At 38.9% G+C, this 23,900-nt stretch overlaps 1 protein-coding gene across 6 annotated transcripts in view; it reads right to left on the reverse strand.

Moving 5' to 3' along the window:
• Positions 1 to 5,025: 5,025 nt before the first annotated feature.
• The window catches only part of kdm6bb (lysine (K)-specific demethylase 6B, b), a 29,446-nt gene continuing 10,571 nt past the window's right edge, over positions 5,026 to 23,900 (reverse strand). For all 6 annotated transcript variants that reach the window (XM_077242807.1, XM_077242809.1, XM_077242808.1 and 3 more), the window contains 20 exons: positions 16,943 to 17,022; positions 16,715 to 16,838; positions 16,500 to 16,580; positions 15,902 to 16,085; positions 15,583 to 15,795; positions 15,266 to 15,400; positions 14,688 to 15,044; positions 11,897 to 14,385; positions 11,315 to 11,441; positions 11,003 to 11,108; positions 10,222 to 10,427; positions 9,756 to 9,862; positions 9,571 to 9,639; positions 9,268 to 9,416; positions 8,560 to 8,674; positions 8,265 to 8,452; positions 8,015 to 8,156; positions 7,802 to 7,928; positions 7,543 to 7,713; positions 5,026 to 6,716 (listed from right to left, as the gene is read on the reverse strand). In XM_077242807.1, the coding sequence (XP_077098922.1) occupies positions 6,693 to 6,716; positions 7,543 to 7,713; positions 7,802 to 7,928; positions 8,015 to 8,156; positions 8,265 to 8,452; positions 8,560 to 8,674; positions 9,268 to 9,416; positions 9,571 to 9,639; positions 9,756 to 9,862; positions 10,222 to 10,427; positions 11,003 to 11,108; positions 11,315 to 11,441; positions 11,897 to 14,385; positions 14,688 to 15,044; positions 15,266 to 15,400; positions 15,583 to 15,795; positions 15,902 to 16,085; positions 16,500 to 16,580; positions 16,715 to 16,833 (5,109 nt within the window). In that variant the 5' untranslated portion in view covers positions 16,834 to 16,838; positions 16,943 to 17,022 and the 3' untranslated portion in view covers positions 5,026 to 6,692. The remainder of the gene's footprint in view (positions 6,717 to 7,542; positions 7,714 to 7,801; positions 7,929 to 8,014; positions 8,157 to 8,264; positions 8,453 to 8,559; positions 8,675 to 9,267; positions 9,417 to 9,570; positions 9,640 to 9,755; positions 9,863 to 10,221; positions 10,428 to 11,002; positions 11,109 to 11,314; positions 11,442 to 11,896; positions 14,386 to 14,687; positions 15,045 to 15,265; positions 15,401 to 15,582; positions 15,796 to 15,901; positions 16,086 to 16,499; positions 16,581 to 16,714; positions 16,839 to 16,942; positions 17,023 to 23,900) is intronic.

Consider the following 23,900-nt stretch of genomic DNA (forward strand, 5'->3'; position numbering starts at 1 on the left):
TGGGGGAGGTGGGGGAGGTGGGGGTGGGGGGGGGGGATTGAGGGGGTTGGTATATCTTCTCATTTTTTAGAAGATACACACTTGGTGTAGGATTTACCTTAAAACTATTTCTCTCAGAAATTGTTAGCTAATTTTTATTCGAAGTAGAAAGTTTCAAATAGTATTTTTCTTGCAAAATGGTCTCCAATAATCTTTGCTTTATTTACAACTTAAAAAAAATCTTGTTTTTTTTTGTTTGTTTGTTACAGCGCATTGTGCTTTTTTCTGATGCAATTGCATTTTTATGTGTGCTTTGAAGACCACTGGAAAGATCTTTAGAAGCACGTAATCCTACAAAACTGACATTTTATAATTTAACAGTTACCTAAAAAACACATTTCTGCATTTTCTTAATGCAATAATTGATATTGTGAGTAAATGGACAGCTTGAATGAATGAAGGTGTTCACTTTCAAAAGCAAAAAACTCTACCAGTTGCACAACCCTGGTTCTTACATCACGACTTTTGTATTTTCATCGCACTCGTACAAAAGAATCAGACACTCAAGCATCTCAAGCACAATAAAAGGACTCCTGATGTCCTGAAGAAAATATTGATTAAGGGGCATAAAAAAACCCCTGTGAAATATGAAAGAGATCGAGGAAACTCCAGTGGCACAGACAGAGATTAAGAAAGCTATGTCCCCTGTGTGTTAAAGTATAAAACAAATATGAAATTAAAGTTAGCAAAGGCTTACAATTATGCCTATATCAAGGAGGGCTCTCTAAAACAGTTGGCCCTTTGTATGATGTTTCCCACTTCACCTTGAGTTCAGTTGCAGCTCCAGCGAGGGGAGTTCATGTCTGTTCAATATCTCTCAGGATGTGTTAGAGCTGTCAGGACACAGGGCTCTGGGAGGATGTTTTCTGGAGATTTCAGCGGAGGGCATGTGGATTGGCTTTGTTTTTGAGTGAGATATTGGAGTTTTTTCTTCAGGGCCCAAATCAAATGGCGATCAAATTTGTTTTGAGTACAAAAACAACAAATTTTTTTACATATTGTAAATGCAGCTCTGCAGAAAATGCTTCAATGTTATCGTCAGGAAGTATTCTGTTATTACAATAATTCATATATGACTAATATAATATCAAATAAAACTAAAGTAAGAAAATAAGATAGTATATAGGTAAGTAGTATATAAGATAATACGTAAAGGCACACTATGCAGGAATTCCGTTTTTGTCAAACAGTCAAACTAGAGTCGCTGTCGAGTACTTGTATTTAAAGGGTAGACTATGGCCCTCATTTATCAAAAGTGCGTGGACCAAATTTCCAGCGTACACCCAAAACCACGGTGACTTTGATATTTATCAATATAGAAGTTGGCGTACGGCACGCTCAAATCCTACGCCAGCTCAGGAGGTGGTGTACATGTACGCACGTTTTGAGTTAGTGCGGAAATGCGCAGAAAAACAATTCCTAACACCACAAAACACACTGACAAACTAAAAGATATGAGGAGCTCTTTTCCAAAACGGGCTAAACGCATTTTTAAAAATAAATTTGTATTTTATTTCTATTAATAAACTAGTGTTGTGTCTGCAAAGATGAAATTGATGATCACCATCTCCGTAGTGAACGCACCTATAGAGAGAGTAGCCTATTTCTTTTCGTTTATAATTGTTACGTTTAAACACATTTCAAGCTTTCTTTATAGATATATTTCTCATGTCTGTGAGGCATATACTGAGTTTCGGTTAATTTGTGATGAGATGCGCTCCAGTTCACGTGCAATGCAAGGGACCGCACACGCGCCTCCATGTCATGACTCATGATTATATTGTCGGCTATTTGCTTCTTATTTATTAAATCCAGGCAATTGGTTGATGAAAAAAATATTAAAATTAAGATACAATTTATACAAAACGAAATTCACTTTAAAGAAAGGCTTTCTACAAAACGAAACTTAATTAAGTGGCCAAAATCATGTCTGAGCATGTCTCCCGATATATTGCGCATCCTATCTTAGCCTATGTTCACTTTTCATAATCAACATAGATGGGGAAAAAATAACATTATAATTTTTTAACAAATATGAAACTAAATGCACTTAGTTAATGGCTACAACACATAGCCTAATAGTAGGCCTGAATATTGTTATCGTTACTTTTTTCAAGTCCGGCACAAATGACTATTAGCCTAAATGTGTTACTAAATTATTTGAATGTATTTTTAACATTGTTGTATTTAAGGACTGTACTTGTGTGTTATTTTTAAATTATTTGTTTTATGTGGTGGAAATATTGGAACGTGACATTGGAAATATTTATTTAATTTTTACTATTTAATTTATTTTACTATTTATTTTGTTTGGCTTTTATTTATTTCATGCAGTTGCACTTATTTAATTTATATTCATTTATAGTATGAGTCCCTGATTATATGTTGCATGTTCTCTTGTTGTTGTTTTTTTTTAGACAAAAAATGGATGGATTTATAGCGTTTTGAAAAAAAATACAATTAACTTTGAATTTATCATCAACAATATTGTTGTTTGATTTAATAATAATTTTTCATGATGGTGATGGTCTCGATCTCCAGAGAAGTGTCTCCTCTTTGCCGTCTTCCGTGTGTCCACGGCGTAAAATGAGGGTGTGGGGGAAGCGGAGACTTGAATATATAAGGGCGTGCTATTCTAATGACGATCGTTTTCAGCCGCGGCATTTATCAAGGGCAGGTATTGTGTACACCTGGATTTCAAAGGTACGCACAGCTTCATAAATCAGGCGGTGAGAGGAGTGTAAGCATAATCTTACGCCAACATATACGCCCGTTTCTACGCAAGAATGATAAATGAGGGCCAATGTGTTTCTAAAACACTTTTTGCCAAATTTGTTTAAACTGTCTTTATATACCAATACATATCTAAAATGTAAGTACTCTGAAAAGGAGTTTATAAAAATAGAGTGTCTTTAGTCCTCTCAGGGCTGCAATAAACACAGCTCATTATTCCATTCGGACCGAGTGCTCTGATTGACTGGGCGAATGTCACTCTCCCTCGTTGCTATGGCTACCAGCCCTTCTGCAACAGGAGCTGCCCACATGCGTGCACTCGGTTGACTCGCTCATTTCGGAAGAGGGGGGCGCGTACCGACCGCAAGCCACGAAGTCTCACAATTATGGCAGAGAAAGAGCAGTCAAAAAGGTATTTTATTACCTGTGATTCTGACATGATGTCACTCAATCGCACTGCGCTCGTCTCCGCTCCGCACTGGTAAACGTGTCCTCCAGCTGAGCAGCTTGGCATTGCACGTTCAAGTGTTTTGGGGGCGTGGCTTTGGAATGAATGCTCAGAAGGAAGGGGATGGGAGTTTCTCTCTTGGATACTTTCAAAATCCAGCAGTTTTCTGCTAGTTTCTCAGACTTACCTACTCCGCCTTTAACGTTACTGTCGTAAATACCACTCAAACAGAGCGTCTCTGCACTCACGGCCTGATACCCCAAGAACGCCAGGTCAGCATCGCTGTTGCTTCCAGTGCTGCATAGAGGGTGCTTCATATGTTGTTGATGTATGTGACGTCGTGCCGTAAAGCAAGTCGTAATTCTTGGTGATTCTTCCTTGAAAATAAACTCCAGCACAGTGCTACAACAACCATAATGAAATGGCCCTTCACAATAATACTTTACAACTCTGTTAGAGAGCTACTTAACAATCTGTTCAATAAAAAAATCGTACTCACTGCCATCTCCGCATCACTTTTACACCATTTCAAAATCCTCAGTTCTATCTCCGAAAAGCCAAGCCATGTTGATTCTCGTTTTATTATAAGCTGTGTTTCCTTCTCTTTTTTCCAGCACTCTCGGCTGATCGTATTGCATAGGCATTTGTAGCAGTTTCCCTTTCAGACTCAAAATTTATAGGAGGAGAGTAGGCTACTTTATGCATCATGCAAGGTGATTTACTAAGGTTTGCACTAGTCAATTTACTGGTATTTGCGCCATTACTTACCACCCAAAAAGCATGTCTTAAACCAGATCTCTGACCAGATGTTAATTTGCGCTGCCCTTGGTAGATTAAGTTGGTCATTATGGAAATGATCTGAGTTCTCTAATTTCGTGTCGTCAGTAGATTGTGTGCTAAACTTTCGACTCCCATCGCACTTTTTTGTTATTGCGCTCTCATGCTAGTTCACCATCTTTAGTAAATCTGTCCGTCAGCGTAGGCTGCGTGTCAAGCTTCTCGCTCGCATAGGTCTACAGTGAAAGAAAAAACTATGCCGGAGCAACTCTTCTCTATTTACTGATATGACGAGACATGTATGTACGCAATTTCCCGTGAAAAACATTCTCTAATAGGTCTAAAATATGAAGATTTACCATAGTGAATCAGGGTAAGACAAAAAAAAAGTTTTGGAAGGATTGATGATGTAGGCTATTCATTAATTATTTAAATGTCATTATGTTGTTAGTAAACAAGCATTCAGTTTAGCAGAAGAATAAAATAAATATTAAACTATTACATTGTTAGTATTATTATTCGCATTCAGTATTGTTTTGTTCCCAGCTGTTTGACTTTATCAGAACAGACCAGCAAAATATTTTCAGGTCACGACCCACCAGCTGTGATAGAGTGAACTGGATAAGATATTGAGTTCATAGGGGTGAAAACAGGATGATGACTTTATCTGTAAGTAAATAAACTATTTACAGTTGTTTCTTTGTTTATTCACAGCAGTGGATTATCAGGAGAGAGAGATAAAAGGGGTGCTTGTGAAATATACAAGTTAAGTGTGGAGAGACGATGGAAAACGAGATATATCCTGCGAGTCATAAAAGAGGAAAACCTGTCTTCCTGTCCTTGGAGCCAGGATTTCCGCAGTAAAGTCCGCAGAGAGCGATGAGGTGTCGCAGAAACATTACTCCTGTCCCATGACCTCTGCAGGCCTCCACTTCCACTCCGCAGACAGACAGGAGACTGTGAATCTGTAACCTTCCTCTAATACACTTCCACACACAATCCAGAAATAACCCACACGTAAACAGACGGGAATTTATCAGAATGTTTATTTTTTTTTATAGTTATTATATCAGGTATAACACACAAAAATCACAATATGTTTTAGACAAGTCTGGCTCAGATCCTTAATGTTTTTCTTTTCTTTTCTTTTTTATACAGTAAAACAAACAGAAATCGCAATGAACCTGAAAACAAACTCTGAGAGGTATCGATGGAACGCAAATCTGAAAACTCTCAACAATCTGAAATTCCTCAATGATACGAATCAGAAAGCTCATTATAATCATATAACAGCTAGGATGACTGGAATTATACACGTGTCACAATATCCTGTACCTCATGTAAAGCAAACATACTTAATGTGTTAAATATACAGTACAAAGACATTCAGTTCATAAAAGTGTACTGACTCTGTTCTAAGCACCAATTTGTGAGATTAAATTCATGTTTTCAAACCTACAGATCATTTATACAGACAGAGAGACCCGGGAGGGGAAGGGGGATCAGCACCATTTTGAATCAGACGTTCCCCCGTAAGCCTCACCACATCAGCACAACAGAAAGATCTAAAAAATACGCATGAAGCATCACAAACAATCAATAAATACAAAAGGAAAAGTCAAGTAAATAAATAAAAAACAGAGTAATTCAATTATGATTCAAAAATTCTAATTCAGAAAAATCAAATAAAAGGATATAATCAATCGGATTGAGAAATGCATCAAAAGCCACAAGTTTGCAGGAATGAATTTTTTTTTTTTTGAGTTCGAGTACAAGAAAAGATTCACTTAACACACATAAGGTTTTCCAGACAAATGCAATCAAATACGTTTTAGATTAAACCCGTATTTTTTTGTTGGAAAAACTGTTATTTTAATGCTTTAAGAAAATGTCATTATTTACTTAATCAAATACCATGAAATCACCTTTAGTCTAAATGCATATTAAAAGGCCCAAATGGTGTTAATCTAGACTGTTAAAAAAGTTGTTTTTTTCTTTCTGAAAACCTTTGACAACTTAAAAAAAAATAGCACCCAGTAAAATATGCAAATACCATTTACAAAGGTCAGTAGTAAATATGACACGACCGAAACAACAGAAATATGTAAATGAAATATTAAATGTAATGCCACTGCAATGTTCATCAGCTCCAAAAGAAATGAATCCCATGCTGTTATATATGTTGTATCAAAGCACCACTCAGATAAACCAGACATAGAATAACTGGACTGGTGAAATCGTCTTTCATTTGCATAAAAAAATTAAACTACATCAGTACCTGAATTAATGCACATGTTCGGCAAGTTGACAATTTTTTTTTTTTATAAAAGGAATCACAGCAGTTATCCATTTTGGATGGGTGACCTGATAGCCAAGTTACACGTTATTGTTAGAGTCCAATGATGTAGCACCACCCTGGTCATTTTATAATCAGGAACATGAGAACTATCAGATGTCCCGTCAGTAGCTGGCTGAGGGGAAGACGACTGAGGTGGAGAGACATCTGCTGATAGTATTGTAAACAATGTGAAGTAAACAGCAATTTGATTGGCTGCTCTGTAAGTCTGCAGTAGTGGTTTTGGTAAAAGAAAAATAATAATAAAAAAAAAAAGAAAATATTGAAAGGTTTGTGCCGCTGATTTGGGGCAGGAAGGTGGGAGATTTGGTTATGGCTGTTTAGTTTCAGACATCAAGTTCACCTACAGCACGGAACTGGTGCCTGGGAAGAGAAAACTCGTGGGTTAGAAATGTTTGTGAAAATAATTTTAATATACAGTTGTAAAATGTACATGGTATAGTGGTCAGTGACAATGCTGATATCTATAGAGCAGTCGTTGATGGATTATTTTATTTAAACAAGTCAGGTTCACATTTCACAAACATTATAAATTCTATGTTGCATAATGAAAATAAAGCCTTTGAAAAACATTTTTCTTTTCATCATTTTTTGTTTAAGCATGTCCAGGTCACATTTGGACCAGGTGACACCTAAAAATTATAAATTAGATTTTTCATTATGAAAATGATGCCTATTTTTAAATAAAATAATATATAAGGATTTTTTTATCCTTATGGATCTATGTCCATTTAAAAAAAAAACATTGTAAATATCATTTTGAGTACTGAAAATGAAGCCTTTTTTAAAAAATAAATAAATCATTTAAAATAATATAAAAATATCATTATATGTTAATACTTTATTTAAAATGTCCAGGTCATGTTACAAAATATTATAAATAATTATAAATTCTAATTAGCATAATGAAAATGAAGCCTATTAAAAAAAAGAAAAGAAAAAAAGTATCATTATATACTTTATTTTAAACAAGTCCAAGTCACATTTTAGAATTCTTTATAATTTTCTCCCTCTCTATCGGTATATATATATATATATATATATATATATATATATATATATATATATATATATATATATTTTTTTTTTATTATTTCACACAAATATTAGAAATTCTATTGTTCATTATGAAAAAGCCTTTTTTTTAATAATATATTATTATAAATCACATGTGTATTATTTTTCTTACCAGGGTGAAGTTATCATATGCGTTCATCAGCTCATCGACGCGGTACTGCTCCAGCACCACAACCCCGGTCAGACTGGGGCTCCTCTCCCGGGCACAGTCCTCACAGTGAACCATATACGTCTTCCTACTGGTGTTCTCACTGGTCACAAACAGCAGGTTAAACACCTCCACCTGTGCACACATGCATACAGACACATTAAGAAAATGCAATGTGTCATGACAGGACATTATTTGCCGTCATATTCCTTGTGGTCCTCACATCACACTCGTTGCAGTAATACGCTGGCTCATCCTTCACTCTGCTCTGATAGGAGATCTTCTTCCCTGCAGACACCAGCTGGTCCCTCAAAATCTGCATGTGTTTGATGGACTGGAGGAGACAATGTCTAAAAGAGAAGACAAGAAGGAGGTGGAACTATAAAATCATTTAAAGTAGGTCTCACTGATATACAAATTTCAACACCACACTCACTTGATCATCTTGAATGTGTTTGGGTCTGTGACCTTGATTGTGCGGGCCACGTTCCAGGACACGTGAATCATCGGGACGATCGATTTGACTTTCTTAATCTCGTTCCACTCAAAGCGCTCAAGAGCCAGCTGGTATTGATAGGCTGGGAAGACAAAGGGCATATAATGAAAACGTCCTGATATGAAGTATGTGTCAAATATATTTACAGTAAATGCTTAACAAATGTCTTTGGCGCCTCCTACTGACTCACCGTTTAAAGGGCCCACGTTCCAGGCGATGTTGTTGCACCACCCCACGGCCTGGACCCAATGCACAGTGCCAGCGTTGATCCACACAAGGTCACCTGGTCTCTGAATGAAGCGGTACACTGGGATGTTTGAACGGTACAGGTCCTCCAGAACCGGCCACCATGAGCCTGTTAGATAGTCCACGCCATGCCTAACACACAGAAGAGACACATTATATTTCAATATATCTGTCATCTAAAATGTCATACCAAGCCATAAAATATCTGAAATAATGTGTGTGTGTGATCCAAAACTTACTTTTCACAGAAGTCACTGATGGCTTTCCAGTAGTGTTCATGAACAGCAAACCACTCACAGTCTCCAGGGCCAATATTGATGTTCACTGAAGAGAAGTTATTATTTTCCTGATGTCCTATAGAGAGAAATAAGAATTTCATTTTTTTAAAAGGGTTGCGCTGTTTTATTTCATACTGTACTATACTAGTCCAGGTCACATTTCACAAAATATTGCAAGTCATATTTTGCATAATAATGAAAAATCACTGCACTCATGAACATGAAGTCTATTTAAAAAAAATAATTAAAATATTTGGGAGATTGTGAGAAGGTTTTTTTATTCTCAATGAGACCAAACTTCTGAAAAACAGTAAAACTTGACGAAACAACTTCACAAGGAAGACAACCTGATAATCACATTTTGAAGGGATAGGTCACTCAAAAATTCTGTCATCATTTACTCACCAAGTTTTTCCAAACCTGTAAGAATTTCTTTCTTCTGCTGAACATAAAAGTAGATATTTTGAAGAATATGGATAGCCAAACAGTTGATGGTCCCCATTGACTTGCATAGTATGGGGAAAAAAATACAATGGAAGTCAATAGGAAACCGTTTGGTTACCGACGTTCTTTTTGGGTGTACTATCCCTTTAATAATGTCCCATTTCTAAACAAGTTAAGGGAGGGTTAAAGAAGTCTCATGAACACATCATGTGTGCGTACACTGACCTGGTGTGCGGCTGCCAGGGACCTTCATATAAAGCTGGACTGTGTTCATACCCAGTATAGTGTGGCCAACATGACTCAGCATGTTGGTACTGGACGACACTCGCATGAAGGCAGGCAACTTCAACAGCTCCTGCAGCTGCGGCTTCCACCTGAAGACAAGTACCCACAATCCTTTACTCACACCAATGCAAGTAATAATGCCACTCATAAAAAGAAAAATACTGAATAGACTATCCGTTCAACATTATTTAATGGACGATTGTCAGCTAATGTACCAGTAATATCAAAGTGAACTTCTCTCACCGTTTTGGGTCAGATAAGTCAATGTTGGTCCCAAATTTGATGATTTTTCCAACGGCCTTCTGCTCTGAGCTATTAAAAAAAAAACATTTTAAGAGACAGTGGATCATAAAAATAAATAAATACAATTCCATCTGGGCCTAGTAATAGCAATCTATGCATTGCTGAGTGATAGTTTAACCTTTTACCTGGCTGTGGTGATAGATGACCCAATGTTGACTTGTAAGTTGGATTTTGTCACATTTTTATTCTCCAATTTGTCTTCCTCATCCTCATCTTCACTGTCTTTCTCTTCCTGAAAATAAAAAAATAATGTTACTTTCATCTTACATTTGTTTGTTTTGAGTGGGGGGTGTGTGCCTGTGTCATTTTAGCGATTGTGGCTGTGGGTACCTAACACCTCCAGGCGATTGCCTGGACATTCAGCTTCATCAAACTGCAATACCCTTCCTCTAAGGGGAGGAGAAGGGACACTACACGTAATCATTAGTCATTTCAAAGAATATGACTTTTCGGGGTGAGGCACACCGTTTTGCCGTCATCACGGTGTTTTCCCGTCTAGACTTTCTCACACTTGGGAGATTTGACTCCAGTTAAGTGTGAGATAGCGCTGTTTTCTGATATCGCTGAGGCGGTCTTAGTAACTGTGCCTACCTGTAAGCTCTCCTGGAAACTGGATGCTTGGTACTGTGCATATTTAGCAATGGTTGTGTGAGATCTGCTACTTTCACAGGGCCAGGTCTGAGCGGATCCTGAATGGTTCCAGTTCTCGTCTGCCGGCTGCTGCACCTGAGTCCTCACCTCCACTGCATGCTCGGAGTTGGCCTCCACCAGGGATTTAGTGGAGAACAGACCCAGGTCTACCAGAAAGACGAGAAAGTCATGGTCAGAAAAGATTCCTATTAGAATTTTATCATGAATTGGATATGTATTTTTGTTATAACATGTTAACAATAAACAAACACTAGACCTTTCATATTCTATATAATATTATGATTTCCAATATGATAAAATATCTCTAGATTATTCCAATACAACAATTAGGTCCTGATAAAAATTACACAATATCCAATGATTGATGAGTGTTCATCAACTACTGTTCAAAAATAATCATTATGATCCGTTTCCACAAAAAAACCTGTTTTCAACACTGACAATAAAAAATGTTTCTTAAGCACCAAAAAATTAATTTGGCTTGGTGATTATAAAAGCCTTTCAAAATTTGTAAAATTATTACATATAATTTTTTTTAAAAACATTAACTTTTTGTACTTTTTTAATTAATTAGTTTATTAATTGAAGTTTCCAGGACTTTATTGTTGTTGCTGTGACAGTGTCTTTACTGGTAAGTTGCTGTCTCTTAAAGTTCTTCTTGTTTTCTTCTGTCTTTTGTCTGTAAACGAGTGTGTGTGTTTGAGAGATTGTGTTTTCTCACTGAGACGGAGGGATCCAGCCAGTCCTCTGATGACAGTGACAGCATTTTTAGGGTCTGTGCAGAACTGCAGCAGCACAGGAGAGAAAGCATCCCTTTTACTCTCCAGCTAAAAATACAAAAAACATACACACAAAGTAAGAATAGCACACTGTGACAATCAAACAGACACCCTAAATAGTTATTGTTTTTTGTTACAACAACAATCTCACCTTTTTTCCTCATGTAGACCTCTAACATATCCATATAAACTAATGTCTGACAGAGAATATTATCAACAAATTACATCAATAAAACTGATAGGCCTGAACTCACATAAATGCTTGGTGTTGGAGGGTTCAGTTTCTCTCTGGGAATAGGAGTCTCGCTGGACAGGACAGGCTTCACTGAAAACGCTGGGAGCAGGTACGACTCCCGAAACTTATTGTTGATATTTGCCCATCTGTCACAGAAATAGAGAGAGTAGGTGTATGTGTAAATTCAGGAAGAAGTAAGAAAGAACAGAGAAAAACTAAAGTAAGAGACATGATTCATATTCCCCATCAAAGTCATAATAATAATGATTAGAATAGTTTTGTAAATAAGCTGTTATGGTGGTAGTATGTTGTGCATGTTGCTAAGGTAGCAATGTGTGACTGCTAAGGTGTTCTGAGTGGCTTTTAGCACATTGGTATGCTTTGCTTAAGAATTTTGAGTTTTTGCTAGGTGGTTGATTACTGGCCCAAATCAAAACAGCCAATTATGTTCTGGTTCTTAGACATGGTTAAGGTCCCTTCAATCAGTCAGTTAAAGGCATTTAGACTTTTAGCCTTATAGCCATTTAGCCTTAGCGAGCACCACTAATAATATTAAGTCAATACGAATCATTTGTGGTCTGAAGGACAAACGTGAACTCACTTGCAGGCTCGAATGACCTCAGCTGCGTTATTACTGATGTTGATGGCACTGAGTGGCATGCTCTTCTGCTCGATCTCTGAGGCGATAAAAGTCTGGCGACTTCCGCTCTCAACCTTGACCAAACGGATCGTCAGTTCTTTCAAGGGAATTTTAGATAACTCCTGCAGATTTAGGAGATTGATCCGGTCTAGAATTGGAGGTCTGTCAGAGAGAGTCACAGTAACAGAGGTTCTGGCAGATGTAGATGATGCTGTGGATGATGTATTAACCTTTACTGTGTCTTTTTTCATAGTCCCTTTTTTAACATCTGTCTCTTTTTCTCTCTTGACTTCTTTGAGTTCTGATTCTCCATCTTTCATGTCAATTTGTTGGTTTTCTGGGACAACCTGTTTGGTCCTGATTTCCATCAGTTGCTCATATGAACCTTTAGAGGAGGAATCCTTTATCTCTATCCCTTTCTTCACCGTTTCCTTTTTATTCTCTCCTCCCTCACTCTTTTGACGATTTTCTCCTTTCATGCTCTTAACTTTTCTTTTAGACCTCATTTGACCTTTGTGTCTGACCCGGTCTCGTTCATTTCCACTCTCAGTAGAGATAGGACCACTGTCTTTCATGGCCTTTGACACGGGCCTCGAGTTCTGAGTGAGTAGTAGCTCACAGCTGTGAACTAGTTTTGCCTGCAGGGTGGCATGAGACATCAGAAGTTCCTTCTCCTCCAGGGATGTGCAGGTTGGATCTTTATCTGATTCAGCTACTTTGGTCTTTGTTTGTTCATACATCTTCTGCACCTTAGTTTCCTCTTTTTCTCCTGCAATTTCTTCCTCTTTTGCTTCATTTTCCACTCTTTCTTCCTCTGTTTGACTCTCTTTACCCTTCTCTGTGGACTGGATCTGTGGTGGTGTGACCTGATCTGGGATATCTGTTGTTGGAGATGTGGCAGGTGGACTATGCTGGTCTGGAGGGTGGATCTCGGGACCCAAGGAAAGAGATGATGAGTATTTCACCCCAACTAAAGAACCTGGGGGAGGCCGACCAAATGGTCCACCCCTGTAAGTGTATCTATGGCTGCCCATTGCTGAAGTTGTTGATTTGAATGTGTCCATTTGGTGTAAGTGCGGTTTGTTGGGCTCCGAGCTGCTTGATGCATTAGGACTACTATCTTTCTGCTCTCCTTCTCTCTTTTCCTCATCCTCTTCCTCAGTGTCCATGGATTTAGAGGACTCAGAAATGCCATACAACTTGGCCAAATCGCTGTGGCAATAGTCAACTCCAGTGCTGATCTCCACTGAATCTCTAAGTGGAGATGAGTGTGTTGGACTAGGTTGTAGCACTGGCCTTCTCAGAACTCCAATCATATCTTCCTCTTTCCCTTCTTCATCATCACTAAAGTCTGACACTGGAGAGCCCTGCCAGCTCAGAACAGGTGGGCTTGTTGGTGGGTCCAACCTAAGGAGCTCCTCACTATAGGTGCAGTGAGCCGGGAGAAGGTCTGGGGCACTATGCAACGCTGGGACACTCTCCTTGTTTCTAATGGGTTCTTCTTTGCAAACCTTCTGCTTATCAGAAAGAGTAGGTTTGGACCCACCAACATCTTGGGTCTCTATACGGTCATCATCGCTAGTGTCTACATGGTCAGGCTCAGAAGAGTCTGATTGGTTGTCAACCTCTAAGGCTTTACTATTGGCTTTGTGGGTTGACTGGGATGGAGAACAATGGTTATTATTGACACGAGATTTACGGGGTATGATAAACCCTGAGGTATGTTGAGAGAACTCTTCCTCTCTGTGACTGAGATGAAGTGGCTCAGACAGTAGGTCATCCAGGAGAGGTCCAGAATCAATGGGGTACAATGTTCCTAAATTGGGAGATGCTGATTTCGAAGTGCGCATCTCACTCTTCCTGTCTTTATGCATTCCTTGTTTTTTCTCCTCTTTTGCTCTTCTTTTCATCTGTCCCAACTTCCTCCCATTTTGATGTATGTTTTTCTTATCATGCCCTTTTCTTCCTTCCCTCATCTTTTTCTTTTTCCTGTCCTCCAGTTTTTTCTCTATCCTTTCCTTTGTGTCTAACAGCTCTCCTTCTTCCTTTCTCTCCTTCCTCTTTAAACGCTCCTTGTGCCTCCTCTTGGCCTGAATGTGTTTCAAGAGTTCAGTGTCCAGCTTGCTGAGTGAGCTCTTGTGGGTGGATTTGAATTCAGTCTGGTGTTTAGAGTGTCTGCTCTTCTTCATTTCTGATCTCTGTGCCCTCAGACCTCTGTCTGAGGTTTGAGTGGTGGGCTCAGAAGGAGAATCTGAGTCTCTCTGATCATGTTTCCTTAACCCAGTCTCTGGGTTCCTCCATTCTGTGCAATCTCTGACTCTACCCTCAGCACTGCAGTAAGGCTGAATGGGACTCCGTTGGCGGCTTATGTGTTTGGATGCACTTGGACGTTTTCTGTCCCCACCCTCAGACTTTTGGGATTCCAGGCTAGAGGTGGTACGCCCCATCTCCTGTAGAGAAACAAATGCCCAAACATGTACAAGTCTAAAATTATATGTAAGAGCATCTTAATTTACATGATTTGCTTTTTGAAATGTAATCTTCTCTGCTTTTACTGTTAATTTGTATGGACTTGGTTGACTTACACCGCTAGACTTTTGACTATTGATAGAAAATCTTTCAGGCCAAGAACGCCCACTTAGACAGTCTGTGGGTGTGTTGTCTGAGGCTGAGACTAGTTCTTTGAAAACGGGCCACAACATTGAAAGGAATAGTTGTCAAAGAAATGAAAATTCTTCCTTCGTTTACTCACGCTGTTGCCGTGTTTTCCCGAGCGGCTCTGTGTTTTCCAGCCAGGCTCTGCTGTGTTAAATCTGGGCTGAGGTACTGAGGTGACTGGGATGCTGGAGGGGCCAGTGTGCCTCTGTGGTGGAGGGAGCTGGTGCTGCTGATTGTAAGGCACACTGGTGAGGTTTGCTGGTGATGGGCAATCCCAGCCCCCTTTGGCCCCACGGGGATGGGGGCTTGGATGATCTTGGACCAGATGATGGGGTGGCCCCTGTTTGGTGGGTTTCTTGCTGTGGGTCCCCTGGCTTAGGGCAATGTTGGGTGGTGATGGAAAAGAATATGGTCTGTAGATGTGATCTCTCATGACTGAATGACTGGACTCCTTTCAAATAAAAGAAAGAAGGACGATCATGTTCAGAACAAAGTATATATTATATATTTATAGTAATGAGTCTGTGATTAGGGCTGTTAATGAGTTAAATTGACACTCTTAATTCCCATGTGTGTGTATAGTGTTATAAACCTTCCTAAAACAGCTGCTGTCTTCCAGGTATATACAGAAAATCAACTACACAAAAAACACAGCTGAGACCACTGGTCTACCTGTAAGCGAGAGGGGGAAGACCTCTTCTCAGACAGGCTCCAGGGCATTGAGCTTTTGTATGCTGGGCTCCAGGGCCGAGGTGGATGTGGTGGAGGTGGGCGGTTGATGAAATATTTATCTCTCGGGTGGAAATTCTGCAGAATTTATCATGAATGAAGCATTACATCTTAAGGATGTTCTCATTCCGACAAGCAGATGATGCTTAAAGACCACTGCCCCTTTAAAGTGTTTTGACCAATAGTTTTTTTATTAAGAGATTAAAAATTGTAAATTTAAATAATAGTTGTCTATGAACATTAAAAAGAACATTAATGACCTGGTGCGAGCTAATGCTTCTACTCCTCTTGCTGGGACAGTCCTCTCGTGAAGGGGATGGGTCACGGAGGGTTGGTGAGATATTGTGAGGAGGTGCTGGACGTTTGAGAGAGGGCCCATGGAAAGTCCTGGACTGAGTTGACTGTGTCCACTTCTCTCCCTGGGTCTGTGGGGGGCGCCCAGTGGAACGCTGCTGCTGGTGCGGACCCCCATACTAAGACAGGACATATCATCAGGTCGAACAGGAAATTAAGTTCTTTTGTGTTTTGCTCATCTCTGACAGCACTGAAACTTTACATATTTAAATGAAAGTCCCTCACCCTGTGTGGCTGGCTGCCGTGATTGTTGCTGCTAGAGAGGTGTCCTCCACACCCTGAGTTGTAATTTAGGGTGGAACGTTCTGGGTTATGGTGCTGGTTCTGTGTTGGTCCGCAGCCCCTCGGGACCCTCTGCTCCTTTCCGATCCCTCTGTCTCTGGGTCTGTCCCTGCTAAAACCTGGAGGTCTGTCCATGAATGAAGAGGAATATGAACCATGAATGTCACAAAGCAGTGTTCAAATAGAAAATTTGCATATTATCTGTACTATTTAGAATATAAAATTAGTGCGTCAAATCACGGCATTTTGAATATCCAAAATATTTATATTACAAATATTAAATTAAAACTTTGAAATAATAGTTTTATTATAACTGTATTGTAAAATATAACATAAAATAATTTATATATGTATATATATATATAAAAAGTAATAATACATGAATTCATTGAACTATGTGTGTGCAAAAATACTTTAAACAAGAGCGGTGCAGTTTCAGAAGAGCATTGACCGTGATTATTATCAGTGCTAAACATACCTACTATGCAAATTGGGATTCAGCTTACAAGTCAGTATTATTATAGCAGAAAAAAAGATTGACCTGTTGTTATAAGGTTTGTTTGGGTAGTTTCTTCCTGCTGTGTAGTTTTGGGATGGGGATTGATAGTTCCCTCCGCTGCACCTGAAAAAAGAAGAACTGAGGATTTAAAAACTGTAATACTCATTGAGTAAAAAAGAAAATGTATGATTTACATAATAAAACAGTGCTCAGTTAACAGATGTTATGCTTTTAAATGTATGTGGAGGATAGAAGACCTGGATGGAGGAGCCCAGTGCCGGTTGCTGCCTGGGGCCCATGGTGCTCGATTCGGCCCAGAAGAGGGGAAGGAGTCCCACGAGTTACGTCCAGAATACTGGTCTGCTATGTGATACATTCAGCCTGAGGCAAGACAAACACACACACATACAAAAGCAATTACTGTAGTTGTTCACTTGTGCTGTACCTTGTTGCGGAGAGAAGAAAAGCGTCCTGTGAATACTCACCGCACTGATGAGTCTGAGAAAGCCACTGCAGATCTCAACAGAGATCACTACACTTTCCCTCGCTTTCAATTCAAACTTTTCTGCATAAAAAAGAGAATAAAATAACAAGGATGAATAAAACTGAAAGCATCCTTTCCAAATTTGACATAAGCGTAATGCCTTGTTTTTTTGTAATCTTCCACATTGTTTTTAGGAAAATTACTGGTGATTTTACACGCAAAACTCGCCACCATAGAGTCATGCTATGCAATTGCTAGGGCATTCTTCATGGTTGCTAGATGGATGCTCTCTGGTCAAAAGAGCCTTCAAGTCACCTTCAAGTCTCTGTTGATATTAATGTAATCCGTCAAAAGAGCCTTCAAGTCACCTTCAAGTGTCTGTTGATATTAATGTAATCCGTCTTTTAATGTAAATCTATTTGATTTTTCACCTGTTTTATTGTCCAACAGAAACTGCTCTCGTCTAGTCACTTTATACAGCGCTTTATACAATACAGAATGTTTCAAAACAGTTTAACAGTAATAAATAACAGAATCAATGATGAAAACTTCATTAAATATGAGCCAAATTCTAATTCTGTTGTAAAAGACAAAAAGTATAATTATTCAGATCAAGTAAGTTTAGTATTAATTCAGTTCAGTTCAATTAAAGCTTCAGTAGGTAACTTTTGTAAACAAATATTTGTTAAAACTGTCATTATGTCCTGACAGTAGAATATGAGACAGATAATCTGTGAAAAAATCAAGCTCCTCTGGCTCCTCCCTGTGGTCCTATTGCCATTTGCAGAAATACACCGCTCCCGGTCAGAAACAACCAATCAGAGCCAGGAGGAATGTCTTAGCAGTGTCAATCACGCTTGTGTACGCGTTGATCACCCCTCTCTTGCACAGCGCGAGCGCGTACCGTCGTTCGTGACTCTCCTGTTCGAACTCGTTCATCCAAATGAACAAATCTTTTTTTGAGTAATTTCGTTCATTCAACGAACGAAATGACTCGACAAAAGATTTGTTCATTTTGATGAACGAGTTCAAACAGGATCACGAACGTGCATCACAGAACAGAGCAAGGCGAGCATTTGTGCTTATAAAACTTAAAGTTTTTTATTTATTTTTGAAATGACCGATTGTTTCGCTAGATAAGACCCTTATTCATCGTCTGGTATCGTTTAAAGCCCTTTGAAGCTGCACTGAAACTGTCATTTGGTCCTTGAAACGTTTGTGTCCTATTGAAGTCCATTATATGGAGAAAAAGCCTGGAATGTTTTCATCAAAAACCTTAATTTCTTTTCGACTGAAGAAAGAAAGACATGGATATCTTGAATGACATGGGGGTGAGTAAATTATCAGCAAAAGTTTTTTTTAAAAGTGAACTAATCCTTTAACGTTATCTTACTAGCTATTTATAATTTATAGAAAGAGTGCAACGTTATAAAATTACATGTATTTCAAAATACATAATGATTTGAGGACCAAATTTGTAGTCAAAGTATGGGCAGGCCATAGTCAATGTAAAGCATATTGTTGATGTTTCGTCCCTATTAGTGAATGTTCCATAACTGTTTATAATCCACCGTCATCGGTGGTCCTGCTTACTAGCATGCGCGTTCACGGCAGGCTCCGCTGTGGGGGAGGAGCTGTGGAGGGAGGGCTGTAGCGCAGCAGAGAGCAAGGGGGTTTGACCTGTAAGTTGTGCTTGTTCAAATTTTCAGGCTAAGTCAACATTTTCTCAAAACTCCCTACTGCAGCTTTAAAGGAGCATTGCGTAGCTTTTTACTTAAAAAAATCTTTACGATAGAGTTTTCATTTGTACATTTATGAGGCAACCATAATGTAATAGAAAGAATGACACCTTAATGTCCACCACGGTTGCCTCTATCAGCCTGTAGGCTCAATTATGTGCGGTGGAGTCGGGTCCGAATTGGCGCGAAAATTCACAAAATTTGCGCGTCATGCGCGTTCTCGTCTACTTGGGCTTACATCCGGCCATTAGTAAGCAGCAGCAAATCCGGCAATCGCTAGGAGTATCGTGAATCAAATGGACTCTGCGTACGGAAAGAAGCGACCAGCCTCCAGTACAATCCAGACACCCACGGCAACTCCTCGTAAGTTCAAAAAAAAAAAAGCCTCATCTAGTGTGGCCAAGATAGAGAGTGACCGACGTCGGGCAAAAGACAAGATTCAACATTGGAGCGGCTTTTGATTCTTGGAGGGAGCTCCGGTCAGCGATGGGTATAAAAACAGACCCTGAGCTGGCTTTCTTTTTACTGCAAAGGTAAGACATAGTTACAGGCCATTTTGCAATATATTATTTTGTTGTTTTTGTGGTTTTTGTTCTTATTGTTTACGAGTGTGCGCATCGAGAACGAGCATGAGACTGGCTGCAGTTTCTCTAACAGCCACTGGTGTCATTAACGGTTAGAAATTTCAGAGCCTACGCAATGCTCCTTTAAGTTAAAGTTTTGTTCACATCCGTTGGTGTCAGTTCAGTCAAATCGAACATAATAGTAAATATATCAAGAGTCTTTTAATCCCAACTCAGCAAGCCAAAGGCAACAGTGACAAGGAACCCAAACTCCATCAGGTTACAAATGGAGAAAATAAAGAAAAGGGTAGGAAAAGGGAGAAACCAGGCTCAGTTGGAGGGGGAGCAAGTTCTTCTCAAATGAAAGAACGACTTGTAGCACAAACAATGTGGGACAAGTTACTGGTTTAATTATAATGATTAGGGTTTAGGGATTTGAACGTGTGAGCAATGGTAATAGTGATGCTTGCCTTAGTACAGTACACAGGAAGCTAGAAACATAAAGACAGACGGAAAGCAAGTGAGGCAGGGGAGAGTAGAAAGGAAATCTTCAGGATGTGCTCTTGTAAATGATGGTCAATATCAGTTTCCTGAGAGAAAAGACAACATGGCTCTCTGGTAGCCACAAGCATGCTAACTCAATAGCATGCTAGTGGCTACCATGCACAATGTGCTGCATGCATAACACAACACAACACAACACAATGTCCGTCCTTAACTGTCAAAGAAAAAGAAAAAAAATCTCATTCTGATCTTCACAACACCCACACCTAACATATCTCTGAAGATTGTTTAGCACCTGACTAACGCTTCCTCTTGATTTGACCAAGGAAACAGATCAAACATGCAACGCTGGAACAAGTTCAACCTCAAGCATCTGCAGCAATCCACAGGCTCCTTTTCGTTTTATCTCTGCCCCCCTACGTTCCACTCCACCCACACCAACTGTCCTTTATCATAGGAAAGAACATAACAAGAGGTTAAAGGAGGACATTTGTGTTCTTTCTGGTATGTGAATAGCTCAACTCTCATAGTGTATAAATCCAGTTGTGCATTCCGGTTCATTCTGGAGCAACTGCGGGCTATTTGTGTTGGCTAAAAGGATGTTGCACCTCTTATTTGCAGCTCATAATAGCACATTTAACACACCCATTTAAAACACACGCTTGAACTTTGGCATATTTGCTTGATGTATAATGCATGGTAAACATTTGCATGCTTCTTTCACACACATACACAACATTGCCGTAGCACATAAAAACACAAACAACATATTTTATATTGAGAGCTCTTGTTTCCCATAAACAGCAAACCGATTAAATGGAGAACACATGGAGACATTTTGCCTAGAAATGTCACATGTTTCTCTGAAATTTGAAGGTATCTAAACAATAGGCATTTCAATCCACATCAATTTATGCAAAATTTGGAATATTGCATTAAAACAATACCAGGTTGTGAATATTATTTCCAAATCGTGCATAAAAACACGCTCAATTGAGATAAGAAAATGTGCGCATAAACTACCGAATAAATTCTTAGATGTGCATCTTAAAAGTCATGTGGCTGCATCAACGTCACACGACAAATGCTTTATTCACAAATTGTCTGTGATACTCAAGATTTTTTGCTTAAAGTCAGCATGACATAAAAATGTACCCTATATTTATTTTTTAAATGCATAATATTTATCTTGTTAATGATTCATCCATGCATAGGTTTAATTGTTTAATTAAATGTCATAACTTAAAATTCCAGTGAAACGACAGACAATTGACATTGCATTCAGATCGGGCTCTGTACAATCAGTAACTATGCTAAGATGAAACCTGCTGCAACGCTGGAACAAGTACAATCTCGCATCTGCAGCAATATGAAATGCTAATGCTAATCTAGGTTGACATAGAAACCCAGCGAACTGTTCTGATGAATTCAACCAAGTCCCTTCCCCTTATTTTTTTTTGCTTGGATGTACTTCAATATGGAAGAAAAGATCTGTCGCTACCACCATTTCATCGCAACTTTAAGTAAAATTCAGAAACCATTGATAATTAAGAATATTTTAATAGAAACCCAAACACTTCTCATCAATCTCCTTGGATCAAATTATCTCAGCTATTCAATCCTCATTCATTTATAGCTATTATAGCCGACTATGGTCTCGTTTGTTTCTATTTTTATTTGTCATAAGGAAATTTAGAAGAAACATCAGCGACAAAGATGATACTTCAACGAAGAGCTATGAAAGAGCATCTCTGAGCAATACAAATTTCCTTTGTTCTGCCAACACTCATTAAGCATCCTATTCCATTGTAATCAAATTTCAAAGCAGATCAACAATGCACTGTCAAACAGGTTGAGTTGTATCAGATTACACAAGCCTATCAAGGTATATCACACCTGTTCAGTCCAACTCTCACAGTGTAAAGTACCTCCACCAGCAAGGATACAAAACACAATGATGCAAAACTGATGTGCACAACGTTTTTACGAAATGCTTAAGTAGGTAACCATAGAAACAGTAAACTGTTCCATTGGAAAGGAAGTGGTTCTGACTTCCTGTAAAAACGTGACACTGTTGTGCAGTTGTGGTTGTGACCTCATATACACACACTGCTGAAAAATATCTCACTTTCACATATGAAAATGTGTCCCTTAATTTTTCCCTTCATGTATTTAAGTGGATTGTGATTGTGGCTGCTATCAGGCCTCATTGTATCGCGCACACATGGATGAGTACAGCTTCTTTGCATTACGTTCAAATGAGGGGCGATTTAGGCAGACAGTTGGAGAATCATAGGAAGAGCGCGAATCTTCCTCTTACTAACAGCTTTCATGAGCCTCTCCAGCTTCACACACATGCACTTAGATTAAGGAGAGATTACATTAGAAAAATAATGGACCTAAGGCAGCCCAGCACTGTTTCTTTTCTTCCCATTCTTGCTCTCCTTAATTTAATCGAGTCCATATTGGTTGCCGGCCGCAGTAATTCTGCTTTTACATCATAGTTCTAAAGGGATCACATGATATTTTTTCTCTCTGAGGCATACTTATGATGTTAAATTCTTTGCATAAAAACTCTCAGAATTTCAGTTTGTGTATGTTTATTGAATGGTCTACTCTGTCTGAATTAAACAGTCCACATTTTTGCTACTGTGCCTTTAAAAATACTATGTAAACTGTCTTTTTGCCTATGAAAAGAGTAACAGCAGGTATATATTATGATTTCTAATTTAGTTAGCACTTCCTATTTCTTAATAAGAGCCTACATAACAATGTGACCGAAACTGAAATAAACCACATCAGCTTGTTAAACAAACTTCTGCCCTTTTTTTCCTAATGTTGGGAAGGATATACAGAGCCAAGAAGAACACAAGGTCTGGCAAGGTCAGACTTTCCAACATTTTACTCTTTAACATTTCTTATTCTGTTGTTTCGGAATAATCTTAATTTATTGAATAACATTTGACATCTGCAATTTTATAAGCCATTTGGGATGCCTAATTTTAATGAATGCTCATTTGAGACAATTCACATTGGAATCTATTATAGCCTCTACCATGACTCAAATTCCTCACAAAACTAAAGCCACGAATCTGGTTGAAAACAAAGTCTACGGCGACTGTCCATCTGAAACAGATATCTCATATGAAAAGAGGGGAGGGGAACAACAGCAAGAGGGGAACAACAGCAGGCATCAAACAGAGGAAGGGTAGGAAGGGAAAAGATAGGGGCGCCGCTGCTGTCGGGAGCATCGAGATTGTGTTACTGACTGATATATGAGAGAAATTCAGACTCGAAATTCAGTGGGGAAAAAGCATGCACACTGCAGACCTAAACAAAAGCAGCTAGGCCGAGCTGTGAGGGGTTTCCTGTTTAAACATCTGAATTAGATATGTCGAGTGTCTCTTTTTTGAAAGCAAGCGCAGATGGTGTTACAGACAAAGAAATTAGACAACTGTCTAAAATGGCACAGATCATGCAGGAAGAATTGTGGTTTTGTTGATCAGTTTCAGTTTCAGACGCAAAACGAACATCCAGTTTCGAAATCACAAACAGTAAGAAGCATTTTATTTTCATATTTCACATCAAGCGGGACTTTGTTGTGGAGACAACGGTCTCGTAAAACAGACAATATTCGCTGATGTGGGACCCTAGTCGTAACCGCACAAACGTGATTCTTTACTACGCTGTCGAATGATCAGACATTTTCTCTCTGAGTAATTCTCACGGGATTTCTGGCTCTATGTCTCATTCTCACATTTTCATTCTTAGCTTTCACGCTTAGGTAGAAGCACCATTGATGCTGACAAGTCTTTAAAAACTCGATGTGCTATTGCAGCTGTTAGGGTCACAGTTGGGGGGTTTACGAGTTGATATCCAATCTGGGAGGCAGATATTGACATGTACACATATCTTGTATTACTCTAAATAAACAGAAACAGAGACTAACTCTCGCACATGAGGCTTATATCAGATCATGAGCATGTGTGGAATGTGTGTTGTAACAGGCCTGACACATTTGGGGGTGGATTTAGGTCATTAACCAAGGGACAGCTAAGAACAAACTAATTTGATAGCAAATAACTTTGATAAAAGGAAGCATGTGAGAGAAAAAAACACATACAAACTCACATACTCTCCAAGCAGTATTCTT

This window comes from Siphateles boraxobius, unplaced genomic scaffold, assembly GCF_051911475.1.
Source record: "Siphateles boraxobius isolate OS27281-9 unplaced genomic scaffold, OSU_SipBor_1 25, whole genome shotgun sequence".
NCBI classification, from domain to species: Eukaryota; Metazoa; Chordata; class Actinopteri; order Cypriniformes; family Leuciscidae; genus Siphateles; species Siphateles boraxobius.